This window comes from Oncorhynchus tshawytscha, linkage group LG22, assembly GCF_018296145.1.
Source record: "Oncorhynchus tshawytscha isolate Ot180627B linkage group LG22, Otsh_v2.0, whole genome shotgun sequence".
NCBI classification, from domain to species: Eukaryota; Metazoa; Chordata; class Actinopteri; order Salmoniformes; family Salmonidae; genus Oncorhynchus; species Oncorhynchus tshawytscha.
This window is the reverse complement of record NC_056450.1, coordinates 40209480-40224581: the sequence shown is the minus strand read 5'-3', so window position 1 is coordinate 40224581 and position 15102 is coordinate 40209480. Positions and strand designations below refer to the sequence as shown.

General features: G+C 42.6%; 1 protein-coding gene across 1 annotated transcript in view; it reads left to right on the top strand.

The window, feature by feature from the left end:
* LOC112257659 (potassium voltage-gated channel subfamily C member 1-like) overlaps positions 1-15102 on the top strand; it is a 61747-nt gene that overhangs the window by 33928 nt on the left and 12717 nt on the right. The window contains exons 2-4 of the mRNA XM_024431406.2: positions 485-628; positions 3892-4687; positions 6445-6669. Coding sequence (XP_024287174.1) covers positions 485-628; positions 3892-4687; positions 6445-6669 — 1165 coding nt within the window. The remainder of the gene's footprint in view (positions 1-484; positions 629-3891; positions 4688-6444; positions 6670-15102) is intronic.

The following is a 15102-nucleotide window of genomic DNA, read 5'->3' as shown; positions in this document are numbered from 1 at the left end:
AATGGACTGAATTATCACAGTAATTATACAGTTAACGATAAATTCATAACGTGAATGTTTTTTTTTATTACCCAATAAATCTACTACTACTACTTTGAATGTTGTAAGCTATCAATTGTCCAGTTAGCATTAGCCCATACTAGCAGACGTATTACATTCTGCTAGTAAAAGCTACTTATTGTTATTATCGGTATCAGTAAAAAGTTCTCTATATATTCAGTCTGTATCGGTCAGAGGCAGAGTAGACACCTGTCATGATTATCTTCTGTAAACTGTTTAACTAGGGCAGCAGTTGAGTTGTACTCTGAAGGCACTTTGAGTGTTACTATTGAGTTGTACCATCAAGCCACTTTCTGAAAACTGCTGGCTTTTCAATGATTGGTTAATTGAGTGATTGGTTAATCGAGTGATTGGTTAATTGAGTGATTGGTTAATTGAGTGATTGGTTAATTGAGTGATTGACTGGTTGATTGTCTTGTTTCAGGGCATAGCGTTTGCCTCCCTCTTCTTCATTCTGGTTTCCATCACTACGTTCTGTTTGGAGACCCACGAGTACTTCAATGACCTGCAGAACCGCACGGAACACGTGGTGGTGGGGAACCACACGGAGGAGATTGTCTCGGTGGAGGTAAGAGAGAGGGTTCCTCATTGTCAATAGACTGTGATGCTTTCAGAGCCTCGAGCCTCTAGTGGAGAACCCAGTCTCTCTTGTCTCTAGTGGAGAACCCAGAGCCTCTAGCCTCTAGTGGAGAACCCAGAGCCTCTAGCCTCTAGTGGAGAACCCAGAGTCTCTCGTCTCTAGTGGAGAACCCAGAGCCTCTAGCCTCTAGTGGAGAACCCAGAGCCTCTAGTGGAGAACCCAGAGCCTCTAGCCTCTAGTGGAGAACCCAGAGCCTCTAGCCTTTAGTGGAGAACCCAGAGCCTCTAGACTCTAGTGGAGAACCTAGAGCCTCTAGAATTTAGTGGAGAACCCAGAGCCTCTAGACTCTAGTGGAGAACCTAGAGCCTCTAGAATTTAGTGGAGAACCCAGAGCCTCTAGACTCTAGTGGAGAACCCAGAGCCTCTAGCCTCTAGTGGAGAACCAGAGCCTCTAGCCTCTAGTGGAGAACCCAGAACCTCTAGACTCTAGTGGAGAACCCAGAGCCTCTAGACTCTAGTGGAGAACCCAGAGCCTCTAGGATCTAGTGGAGAACCCAGAGCCTCTAGACTCTAGTGGAGAACCTAGAGCCTCTAGAATTTAGTGGAGAACTCAGAGCCTCTAGAATTTAGTGGAGAACCCAGAGCCTCTAGACTCTAGTGGATAACCCAGAGCCTCTAGAATTTAGTGGAGAACCCAGAGCCTCTAGCCTTTAGTGGAGAACCCAGAGCCTCTAGACTCTAGTGGAGAACCTAGAGCCTCTAGCCTTAGTGGAGAACCCAGAGCCTCTAGAATTTAGTGGAGAACCCAGAGCCTCTAGACTCTAGTGGAGAACCCAGAGCCTCTAGACTCTAGTGGAGAACCCAGAGCCTCTAGGATCTAGTGGAGAACCCAGAGCCTGTACCCTCTAGCCTCTAGTGGAGAACCCAGAGCCTCTAGCCTCTAGTGGAGAACCCAGAGCCTCTAGCCTCTAGTGGAGAACCCAGAGCCTCTAGGATCTAGTGGAGATCCCAGAGCCTCTAGACTCTAGTGGAGAACCTAGAGCCTATAGAATTTAGTGGAGAACTCAGAGCCTCTAGAATTTAGTGGAGAACCCAGAGCCTCTAGACTCTAGTGGAGAACCCAGAGCCTCTAGAATTTAGTGGAGAACCCAGAGCCTCTAGCCTTTAGTGGAGAACCCAGAGCCTCTAGACTCTAGTGGAGAACCCAGAGCCTCTAGAATTTAGTGGAGAACCCAGAGCCTCTAGAATTTAGTGGAGAACCCAGAGCCTCTAGAATTTAGTGGAGAACCCAGAGCCTCTAGACACTAGTGGAGAACCCAGAGCCTCTACCCTCTAGCCTCTAGTGGAGAACCCAGAGCCTCTAGACTCTAGTGGAGAACCCAGAGCCTCTAGCCTTTAGTGAAGAACCCAGAGCCTCTAGACTCTAGTGAAGAACCCAGAGCCTCTAGACTCTAGTGGAGAACCCAGAGCCTCTACCCTCTAGGATCTAGTGGAGATCTGAGCTTGGGCAGGTGAAAACAATATGGTGATCATTTCATTGTTTCTGGATAGGGACCTAAACGTATTGAAAAAAAAATATTTGTATTGTACTGTATTGTACTGTATTGTATTGTATGGTACTGTATTGTACTATATTGTATGGTACTGTATTGTATGGTACTGTATTGTACTATATTGTATGGTACTGTATTGTACTATATTGTATGGTACTGTATTGTATGGTACTGTATTGTACTATATTGTATGGTACTGTATTGTACTATATTGTATGGTACTGTATTGTACTATATTGTATGGTACTGTATTGTACTATATTGTATGGTACTGTATTGTACTATATTGTATGGTACTGTATTGTATGGTACTGTATTGTATGGTACTGTATTATACTATATTGTATGGTACTGTATTGTACTATATTGTATGGTACTGTATTGTACTATATTGTATGGTACTGTATTGTACTATATTGTATGGTACTGTATTGTACTATATTGTATGGTACTGTATTGTACTATATTGTATGGTACTGTATTGTACTATATTGTATGGTACTGTATTGTACTATATTGTAATGTATTGTATCTTTGTGTTCTGGCCAACATTTTTAAGTGACCAAATGAATTTAGATAATATATAGATTAATAGATTGATACTTCAATGATCCCTCAATTGAAATTCAATAATCAAATGTATAATCTAATCTACAATCAAATCTAGTGTATACTCTAATCTAATGTATACTCTAATAGAATGTATAATCTAATGTATAATCTAATCTACAATCAAATCTAGTGTATACTCTAATCTAATGTATACTCTAATAGAATGTATAATCTAATGTATAATCTAATATATAATCTAATGTAATGTATAATCTAATCTAATGTATAATCTAATATATAATCTAATGTAATGTATAATCTAATCTAATGTATAATCTAATGTGCAGTCTAATCTAATGTATAATCTAATGTAATGCATAATCTAATAGAATGTATAATCAAATGTATAGTCTAATCTATAATCTAATGTGTAATCGAATCTAATGTATAATCTTATATATAATCTAATGTAATATATAATCTAATGTAATATATAATTTTATATATAATCTAACGTAATGTATAATATAATATATAATCTAATGTAATATATAACCTTATATATAATCTAATGTAATGTATAATCTAATCTGTAATCTAATGTCATGTATAATCTAATGTAATATATAATTTTATATATAATCTAATGTATAATCTAATCTGTATTCTAATCTAATGTATAATCTAATGTAATATATAATCTTATATATAATCTAATCTAATGTATAATCTAATCTGTAATCTAATCTAATGTATAATCTAATGTAATATATAATCTTATATATAATCTAATCTAATGTAATATATAATCTAATGTAATATATACTTTTATAGGGGCGGCAGGGTAGCCTAGTGGTTAGTGTCGTTCTGCCCCTGAACAGGCAGTTAACCCACTGTTCCTAGGCAGTCATTGAAAATAAGAATTTGTTCTTAACTGACTTGCCTAGTTAAATAAAGGTAAAATTAAATATATAATCTAATGTAATATATAATCTTATATATAATCTAATGTAATATATAATCTAATGTAATATATAATCTAATGTAATGTATATAATCTAATGTAATATATAATCTTATATATAATGTAATGTAATGTTTATCTAACATAATGTATAATCTAATCCATAATGTGATCTACTCTAGGTGGTGACCAAGCCCATTCTGACCGTGGTGGAGGGCGTTTGTGTGGTCTGGTTCACCTTGGAGTTCTTCGTCCGCATCGTTTGCTGTCCCGACAAGCTGCTCTTCATCAAGAACATGTTAAACGTCATTGACTTCGTGGCCATCCTGCCCTTCTACCTGGAGATGGGCCTCAGCGGCCTGTCCTCCTCTAAAGCAGCCTCCGACATCCTGGGGTTTCTACGGGTAGTCCGTTTCGTCCGGATCCTCCGGATCTTCAAGCTGACCAGGCATTTCGTCGGTCTGAGGGTTCTCGGCCACACGTTGAGAGCCAGTGTCAACGAGTTCTGCCTGCTTATCGTTTTTCTGGCATTGGGCGTCCTCATCTTCGCCACGATGATCTACTACGCAGAGAGGATAGGAGCCCAACCGGACGACCCCCGCGGCTCTAAACACACCCACTTCAAAAACATCCCTATCTCCTTCTGGTGGGCCGTGGTCACCATGACCACCCTGGGCTACGGGGACATGTACCCCCAGACGTGGCTGGGCATGATGGTGGGCGCGCTGTGCGCCCTGGCGGGGGTGCTGACCATCGCCATGCCCGTGCCTGTTATAGTCAACAACTTTGGAATGTACTACTCCCTGGCCATGGCTAAACAGAAGCTGCCTAAGAAGAAGAAAGCACACAACCCGAACCCAGACGCTCCCACGGACACTGCCTCGTTCGGGAAGTCTGTCACTAACTCTCCCAGGGACAGTACTCAGAGTGATACATGTCCTCTGGCTGCAGAGGAGAATATCAACAGGAACCGCTCAGGTCAGACCAATTCAAATTAGAATCTGAATATAAACATCAATGTTTTGGCACTAATTTCCCCCTATACTCTATTCATTCACTACACACTGAAATGTTTTTTGAAGCATTGATATGAGAAAATCAGCTAGAACAACTCAGGTCAGAGACACATTCAAAATGATTTAAATCTGATTCTGTTGGCAGTAATATCACTCCCTTGACCATGCTTTATCCACCCATCTCTGTACCAGAATGTGTTTGAAGCATCATTATGATATATACCATAGGCCACAACGATAAGTGGATGTTTCATTATTCAGAACCATCAACCATTCCACCCATTCACACTCGGACGTCATTCAAACTTTTTCAAACCCACTACTACTGCCCTTTACATATCAAACTGAATGATGGTGTACGAACCAACGCCATAATGATAAATGGATTTACCATTCATTTATACCATCACTAATTTTACACATTCAAATTTTACCCATACAAATGGAAGGCGTCAGTAATGAATACTACAGTAGTGCATTTTTACACCAATAGGTATTAGATGATGTTGTATTTGCTGCGTTGTTTTACAAATGGTAAAATAGAACTCTTTCTTTTCTACTGTAGTCATGTATCATGGTTTATTTAGTATTTTTTCCGATGCCCTGAAGACAGTAACACCATGTGATACGATCATTCTCATACCCTTCCCACATAATACGTTAGGTTCAGTTCAGAGTTTGCCCAGGGAGAAAATGTGTGTTTTCACAGTAACGTTACATTGTGGCTCTGTAGTTTAACTTTCTCTCTTAAAAAAACCTGAGGAGATGTTGAGTAAAATCTTTGGCATTTTACTGTCAGTCCGGACCCTGTCAGTCCGGACCCTGTCAGTCCGGGCCCTGTCAGTCCGGACCCTGTCAGTCCGGGCCCTGTCAGTCCGGACCCTGTCAGTCCGGGCCCTGTCAGTCCGGACCCTGTCAGTCCGGGCCCTGTCAGTCCGGGCCCTGTCAGTCCGGACCCTGTCAGTCCGGACCCTGTCAGTCCGGGCCCTGTCAGTCCGGGCCCTGTCAGTCCGGGCCCTGTCAGTCCGGACCCTGTCAGTCCGGACCCTGTCAGTCCGGACCCTGTCAGTCCGGGCCCTGTCAGTCCGGGCCCTGTCAGTCCGGGCCCTGTCAGTCCGGACCCTGTCAGTCCGGACCCTGTCAGTCCGGACCCTGTCAGTCCGGGCCCTGTCAGTCCGGGCCCTGTCAGTCCGGACCCTGTGTCTCTTGTAGAGCCGGGTTCAAATACTCTGGAGGATAATCCACTGGTTCCGTTGTAAACATGTTGAATAGTTTGACCGTTTGCTTCCAGATGGGTTAGAACTCTGGAGGATAATCCACTGGTTCCGTTGCGCCTGGCAAGCTCATTCAAGCCCAGCTGAAGTATCGCATTTATTACAAATAGTATTTTGAATCAAGGTCTGGGTCGGCTTGTGTATTCACAAAGACTCTCAGAGTAGGAGTGCTGATCATGGATTTTTAAATCATTTTTTAAATCATATTGAATAAGATAACATGAGCAGGACAGAGGGACCTGATCCTTGATCATCACTCTTAGTCTGAGACCCTTAGTGGGGGGGATATGAGCAAAATGGAGACACCAACATGACACTGTCAGAGTAGGAGTGCTGATCATGGATCAGTTTAGCCATTTATACCCTAATGAATTAGATTAAATGGACAGGGAGGACCTGATCCTAGATCCTATGCTTTATGAACCAAGTCTGTCTGTCCTGTCAGACTCCAAGCAGAACGGAGACGCCAACTTGGCTCTGTCGTCGGATGAGGGGTGCAGCCTGACCCAGCCGCTGTCACCCAGCGAGAAGTGGAACCTACGGCACGGCCACGGCCGCAAACACGCCCGGTCGGTCAGGGGGAACAAGGCCACCAAGAAAGAGGCTACCTGCTTCCTGCTTACCTCTGGGGACTTCTCGTGCACTGGAGGAGAGCACACCATACGCACTGGTAGGTTGACCCACAGACAGGCACGCAGGCACTGACACTACTCTCTCCCTCTCTCTCTGAAACATGGAGCCCACCATCCGCAACCATAGGTCCTACACACAACGAACACTCTGAATTAGAAGTCAATAGGTCGAAACCTAGACAACAACGCCATACTACTCATTGTATCCATTATTCAGAACCCTCTTATCCTCACCATGTGGACCCTGATAACCATAACAACCCAGAGTAGAATAAGTCGTGTTTCGCCTGAGACTTTGTGGGAAAATCTATTGATCAGCTTTTCCATCAACTATCTGGATCAACAGTGAGGTACAATTTAACCTCTGTGGGAATAATCCTTAGATGAGTAGAGTGAGGCAGTAGTCCCAGATCTGGTAACAGCCAGCTTCAGAACTAGCAACATTGACATTTTTTACATTTCAGTAGTTTAGCAGATGCTCTTATCCAGAGTGACTTACAGTAGTGTGTGCATACATTTTCATCCTGGTCCCCCATGTCACACCCTGACCTAACCAAAATAATAAAGAAAACAAAGATAACTAAGGCCAGGGCGTGACACCATGTGTATGTCCCTGTCCTTGTCTCCCGCTCCCTCTCTCTTACTTTGATAAATATGTTTTGTTATGGCAGGCTATACATCCTCAGCCCTCGGGTAAATATTTACAACACCAACCCACCTTTTTTTAGCAGCTTTTAACTGGTGGAAATGGTATGGCACCAATGTGGTTTTATCATTCACGTGGTATGACTAGCCTGCTTTGAAACAGGATGCTATGAAGGGAATGAGACAGAAATGCTGTCGGATTTTCTAGCGTTTGTATTGTGACGGTATACCTTCTCGGGTGAATACTAGCAACACAATAGGATATATTTTTTTGGTGGTGCGTGATTCAGTGTTTTATCATCTAAGTCAACGGTTTGATTTGAAACAGGAGGCTTGGAGGCATTGAACAAGACAAGAGAGATACAGAAAAGCCTCTTCCTATAATTCCCTTCATTACCATCTGGCTGTCAGACTGGCAGCAATTATTCTCTGCTTGAATAGGCCTGCTGCTGCCTGGCACACACACACACACACACACACACACTGTGTAAAGCATATCATCACATCACAGCTCCCCAAAGTCCCCAGAGCCTGGAGTGACAACAAGACTATATTTGGACGTAATGGATTCACTTTTCACATCCTGAACAAACATTTACCACCCATTAGCATCCTGAATCTTATCTACAGATGGTGTGTGTATGTGTGTGTGTGTGCGCTTGCATGTGCGTGCGTGTGCGTGTGTGTGCGTACAGTGGTGCCTGGGGAAGTGGGTATACTCTAATTTTGAAAACATGTCCCAATCGGCCCGCCAGAGAAACAGAGACATTACCTAAAATGATGAATTCCACATTGTTCTTTCAGAGTCAGGCCAACCCAAGCTGTTCAAGTAGGCCATTAGTAGGCTTACTATTGAAATAGATAAATTAAGCTGTCAACTGAGTCAGAAATGCACAGGTTTCAAATGTGTTTCTTTTTTTTCTCTGTGTCAACTAAATTGGATGTTCTAATTAAATCCGTAACAATGTTTAAACCATTTCAGGAGACCACTTTGAGGTCTGGGAAAAATCTAGGGATTTTTTTAGTAAAGTTTCTAAAAGTGCACAGGCACTTAGCACTGTTGCTTGGTTAGCACATGAGATGGAGTGTGCAAAACAAATGGCTACTGGATTGATGCAAATAACCATGCTATCATTCTGCCAGGAAGGCCTAGCTAGTTACCTTTTTATTGAGAAGGGTTTTGGGAAAGCCTTTCCATTAACCAGAAGATGGTTCCCACGGGGAAAAAACGCATTGAACCAACATTGTTTCCACCTCATGTCAACCCAAACAAGGCAACGGTAAACATGTCTTCCCCCATGAATGATGCAGCGCCTCCCTTGGGCCAATTAGTGTAATTTAGTAAATGTTGGATCACAATGACAAGACAAGTCATTCACCCAAGTTTAGTCAAAATAGGGCCAGTAGTGTCTGATATATCACATGGGTTAGCTAGACTCATATCCCTGAGCATGTGTGCCAAATTTCATCACTCTGAGTCAAACAGATCAAGAGATATAAACATGTGCCTGTTATAGCACCACTGTGTGGTCAATATGAATGTTATGTTATATGTTGAGTCTTGGCAGTGTTTGCAACATGTTCACCAAATCTTGTTACAATGCGAATATCCTTGACTGATTTATGCGACCAGACCAGTAGTGTCTGTGTAATATTTTCCAGACTAGTACCTAAAACAACACTGACCAATAAATATTCACGTGGTCAGTGTTGTTTTAGGTACTAGTCTGGAAAATATTGCGTTGAGAGATCTTAGTCCATAGATAGCACATATTAGGTTTCGTGCAGATCGGTCATTCGATGCCAGAAGAGTAGCGTTTTAAGTGTTTTTCACAACATTCTAAATGGCGGAACATCCATCATGGTCTTAAACATTCACGTGGGAATCTGAGGCAGATTTGCTCCTTGTGAGGATACTATGTATCGAATTTCGTGACTTTAAATCAAACAGGGTGAGGGGCGTGACATTTCAAAGTTAGCATTTTTTTATATCTTGTTATCTGGCCAATCCGTGTCATTTTGTTAATGCCAGATCTCTATTTCAAGATGCATCATTCACCCAAGTTTCGTAAAAATTGAGCCAGTGCTGTCTGAGATATTGTGTGTGTCCTACGTACGAACGAACGTACTAACAGACGGGCACAGATCAACAATCCCCTCACAGATGTTTATCGTGGGGGACAGCAGCCTAGCAGCCAAAGGCGTTATCCTAGTCATATTAGCAACCTATGCTAGTTGTTACAACTTTAGATCTCCCCTCTTTCTACATTTCTAACAGATATTTCCATCTCTGTCCATGAATCCTCTTGCATGAGAGGTGCTCATTTTAGAACAGTCCCCCACCCCGCAAATTACATTTAGGAATATATGCACGTAGGCCTACTGCCGTGTGCACATTTCTGCGCCCAAAATGTGAAGAGATAATAGCCTATCAACATTTTAAGTTAAATATTCTGATGTGTTCCATCAGCCTTCATAATTGATACGGTGTATTCCTCCACTACACCATTTTGATACGCATCATGGGTATTAAGAAGCGAGTATACGCAATATATGACAATATTACTAACTTCCCTCCTCTTGCCCCACCCTGGGCTCGAACCAAGAGTATCATTACCTATCGCACCGCAGAAGCTGTGGTCCTTGCAGAGCAAGGGAAACAACTGCTTCTATGTCTCAAAGGAAGTGATGTCACCAATTGCAATGCTACTAGCACACACTGCTAACTATAGCTAGCCATTTCACACCAGCTACACTCATCCCCCTTTGACCTGCTCCTTCAGAGCCCAACTGAGTGATCCGTGTCACGGCAATGTAACAGTATCATTTTCGTCCTTTTCCTAGCCACAACCTGGGCTCGAACCAGAGACCCTCTGAACACATTGACAACAGTTACCTCAGAAGCAGCGTAACCTATCGTTCCACAAAAGCAACGGCCAGAGCAAAGGGAAACAACTACTCAGAGGTCTCAGAGCGAGTGACGTTGCCTATTGAAACGCTACTTGCATGCACCGCTAACTACCTAGCCATTTCAGACCGGTTACAAATGCCCATTGAAAAATAAATGGGTATAGGGTGTATATCAGCATATACCCTCCACTACACCACTGTGTGTGTGTGTGTGTGTGTGTGTGTGTGTGTGTGATGTGTTCTGAGCTATGTACCCATAGTATTTTCGTGAGACAGACAAGACCTCAGAACTCATTAGAAAAGCCCACAGATTACTCACTTTTGTAAAGGTCTGATGTTAATGTCATCTTGTTTTTTCACCCTTTCTTTCTCACACACACTTATCGAAGGAAATTAGTGGAAAGGGGATACCTAGTCAGTTGTACAACTGAATGCATTCAACTGAAATGTTTTTTAACCCAACCCCTCTGAATCAGATTTCAGTGTTTTGATTCAATCCTGGCCAAGCATGGAGGAACGTGTTGAGTGGTGGAGATGTGAGGAATATGATTGTGTTCCATTGCTCTTGGCTGATATAATCCAGAATTATTCCAGAACTTTAGTCAAGAGGATGAGAGGGGATGTGTTATTGATGTGTGTAAACCTGTTGTGACAACCAAATTAGACTTTCTTTATTCTATCTTGCTCTGAAGGTCAACTCTGCCTCAAGGGCAAGAATTCGTTAGAGCTGCACTCAGAACAAGATTGAATAAGGATTTTGTTTTTTTAATAAGGAACTACACTGAACCTTGTCCTCTGAGTGATACGTCTTGTGATTCTTCTCATCCCTCCCTGCCCCCTGCCTCCGACTCTGCCCCCCGATGATCCTCTGCCTGCCTGTCTTTCCTCTGCTTGAGAAGCCTTGTGATTCTCCTTACACCCTTCTGGCCCCTGCCTGTCTGCCAAACCAGAGAGATAAAGAGAGAGTAGAGACAGAGAGAGCAGTTAGAGAGATAGAGAGAGCAAAGAGAGAGAAGACCACAAATGTCAAATTGGCTTTTTACCAAATGACCATATATTCAGCCTGCACACCCTTATTAACAAACAAATATACCAAAGCCTTCTCATGCTTTATTGATTTAAAATAATATTTTGACTCAATTTGGCATGAGGTTCTGCTTCGCAAATTGGTGAAAAGCGGTGTTGGGGGAAATACATACATTATAAAATGTATAAAACATTATAAAATGTACACACCCCAAAAAAATGTGGCAAAAAAAACACATTTCTTTCCTCAGGGCCATGGGGTGAGACGGGGATGAAGCTTGAGCCCCACCCTCTTCAACATATACATTATATCAACCAATTGGCGAGGGCACTAGAACAGTCTGCAGCATCCGGCCTCACCCTACTCGAAGTCAAATGTCTACTGTTTGCTGATGATCTGGGGCTTCTGTCCCTAACCAAGGATGGCCTACAGCAGCAACTAGATCTTCTGCACAGATTCTGTCAGACCTGGGCCCTGACAGACCTGGGCCCTGACAAACCTGGGCCCTGACAGTAAATCTCAGTAAGACAATAATAATGGTGTTCCAAAAAAGGTCCTGTTGCCATGACCACGAATACAAATTCCATCTAGACTCCGTTGCCCTAGAGCACACAAAAAACTATACATACCTCGGCCTAAACATCAGCGCCACAGGTAACTTCCACAAAGCTGTGAACGATCTGAGAGACAAGGCAAGAAGGGCCTTCAACACCATCAAAAGGAACATCAAATTTGAAATACCAATTAGGATCTGGCTAAAAATACTTTAATCAGTTATAGAACCCATTGCCCTTTATGGTTGGGAGTTCTGGGGTCCGCTTACAACCCAATAATTCACAAAATGGGACATACACCAAATTGCACGCAAAAATATCCTCCATTGTACAACATAAAACACCAAATAATGCAATTCCTAAACCTTCCATAACAAAGCCATCCCCTATAGAGAATTAAACCTGGAGAAGAGTCCCCTAAGCAAGCTGGTCCTGGTTTGGTTGGGTCTAATTGTGTTGCTGTCCTGGGGCTCTGTAGGTTTCTGTTAGTATTTGTGAACAGAGCCCCAGGACAGCAACACAATTAGACCCAACCAAATCATAAGAAAACCAAAAGATAATTACTTGACACATTGGAAAGAATTAACCAAAAAAACATAGCAAACTAAAATGCTATTTGGTCCTAAACAGAGAGTACACAGTGGCAGAATACCTGACCATTGTGACTGACCCAAAGTTAAGGAACGCTTTGACTATGTACATTTTTAGAGAGCATAGCCTTGAATTGAAAGAGGCCACCATAGGAAGACCTTGCTCTCAAGAGAAGACAGGCTATGTGCACACAGCAACTCCTATTTTGATAAACTCACATATCTATTGGGTGAAATACCCGTGTTCAATTACAGCAGCAATATTTGTGACCTGTTGCTACAAGAAAAGGACAACCAGTGAAGAATAAACACCATTGTAAATACAATCCACATTTATGTTTATTTATTTACCCTTTTGTACTTTAATTATTTACACATCGTTACAATAGACGTAATATGACATTTTAAATGTCTATATTCCTTTGGTTCTGTTTTTGTATTTTTTATTTCACTTTTGTTTATTATCTATTTCACTTGCTTTGGCAATGTAAACATATGTTTCCCAAAGCATGAATTGAATTGGATTGAGAGACAGAGAGAGACAGAGAGAGTAGAGACAGCGCGAGCAGAGAAAGAGAGAGCAGAGATGGAGAGAGAGAAAGTAGAGGGAGCAGAGACAGAGTAGAGGGAGCAGAGACAGAGATGGGGAGAGAGAGAGAGAGAGAGAGAGAGAGAGACCACAGCATCACCAGCCACACCCCAACCAGCTAAGACCACCTCAAGCAAACCCTGGCCACACCCTATATAGCCCCCCATATCAGACCTATGCCCCTTCTGCCCACACCATGCCCCCTGCCCCTGCGGCAAGGACCTCAACATGACAGCAGGACATATGCCCAGGCTGTGAGCAGAGCAACAGGCCCATCCCCCACTATTACACCCGCCCAAGCCCCATCCTGCGACCTAAGAGGTATGTATCAGGTGCTCAGCATGCTCTGTTCACACCTACTGTGATGGTCCGAGCCTAAACCACACAAAAACAACACAAGACACTATGGAACACAAAGCTTTTACTATCTCAACCTGGAATATACAAGGTCTGAGGTCATCTGCCTAAAGAGCAGGAACCCAGACTTCATCAAAGCAATCAAGAAACATGGTATAGAGGAGACGGACCCACTGGTTGCCCTCTAGGTTACAGAGAGCTGGTAGTCCCATCTACCAAACTACCAGGTGTGAAACAGGAAAGAGACTCAGGGGGTACGCTAATTTGGTATAGAGCAGACCTAACCCACTCTATTAAATTAGTCAAAACAGGAACATTTTACATCTGGCTAGAAATTAATAAGGAAATTATCTCAACAGAGAAAAATGTCCTCATGTGTGCTACCTATATCCCCCCACTAGAATCCCCATACTTTTAACTATGACAGCTTCTCCATCCAAGAGGTGGAGATCAACAATTTCCAGGCCCAGGGACAGGTATGTACTAGTCTGTGGCGACATAAATGCCAGAACCGGACAAATCAAATCAAATGTATTTATATAGCCCTTCGTACATCAGCTGATATCTCAAAGTGCTATACAGAAACCCAGCCTAAAACCCCAAACAGCAAGCAATGCAGGTGTAGAAGCACGGTGGCTAGGAAAAACTCCCTAGAAAGGCCAAAACCTAGGAAGAAACCTAGAGAGGAACCAGGCTATGTGGGGTGGCCAGGCTATGTGGGGTGGCCTCCCTGTGTGCTGACACCCTCAGCACACAGGGAGACGAACACCTACCTGGAGGTGACAGCATTCCAACCCCCATATGCTCCCCCTTTAGACACAACTACGACAACATAACCAACAAAAACAACTCCTGCAGTTCTTTCGGACACTGGATATGTACATAGTGTGTTAGGTTCTAATGCAGAGTAAAAACTCAAAGGAAACCACAGCTTTAAACCAAATTTATTCTGCCCTGAGGGTCAACACAGCTGCATTAGACAAAGACATGGTTTCATCCATGGTAGTATACGTACCCCACCTTGGGTGGAGTCTCCTCATTATCGCCAAACATTCCATCAATATTGTCTGTCAGGGAGTTGAGTGATCTGGTCCTTAGACGGTTCCTCCCCTTATCTGTACTGCCACGTGTTTTCCCTGCACTCAGCCCCTCCCAACCTTCATTATGTCTCTTTTTGAACTAATGATTAATAATAGATAAAGCTCAGAAATCTTTTCCTATCGGTAGTCAATGGTAGGCTTTGAGGGGGACTCCTATGGTGGGTACACCTAATGCTCATCTCTTGTCAGTAGTACCGTAGACTAATTTATCACTGGCCTCAACCCAGTCTCTTAAAGCATTCAGTCAGTCCACTGACAGCCCTATCAGATCACAGCAAAATCACACTCTACTTGACCAGAGCTATGCTCAATCATGAGGCATCAAAGCTAAATGAACTGAGTAATATTAAGAAATGCTATAGATGAAAGGAAAATAGTGGAAATATACCATAAAAACTATTGGGCAACAACAAATTCAATCCCTTCTAGACAATTTCCTGGACAAAAGGTTTCACTGTAAGAGTGAAGGTGTAAACTTGGTAGTAGAAACCTAAACATCTCAGCTTCCCTATCAAACCTAATAGTTTCAAGCAGACAACCTAAGAAAATTAACAACAATGACAAACGGTTTGATGAAGAATGCAAAAACCTAAGAAGGAATTGAGAAACCTATCCAACCAAAAACATAGAGACCCAGAAAACGCCTTCACTATGGTGAATCACTAAAACAATACAGAAATACACTACGGAAAAAGAAGG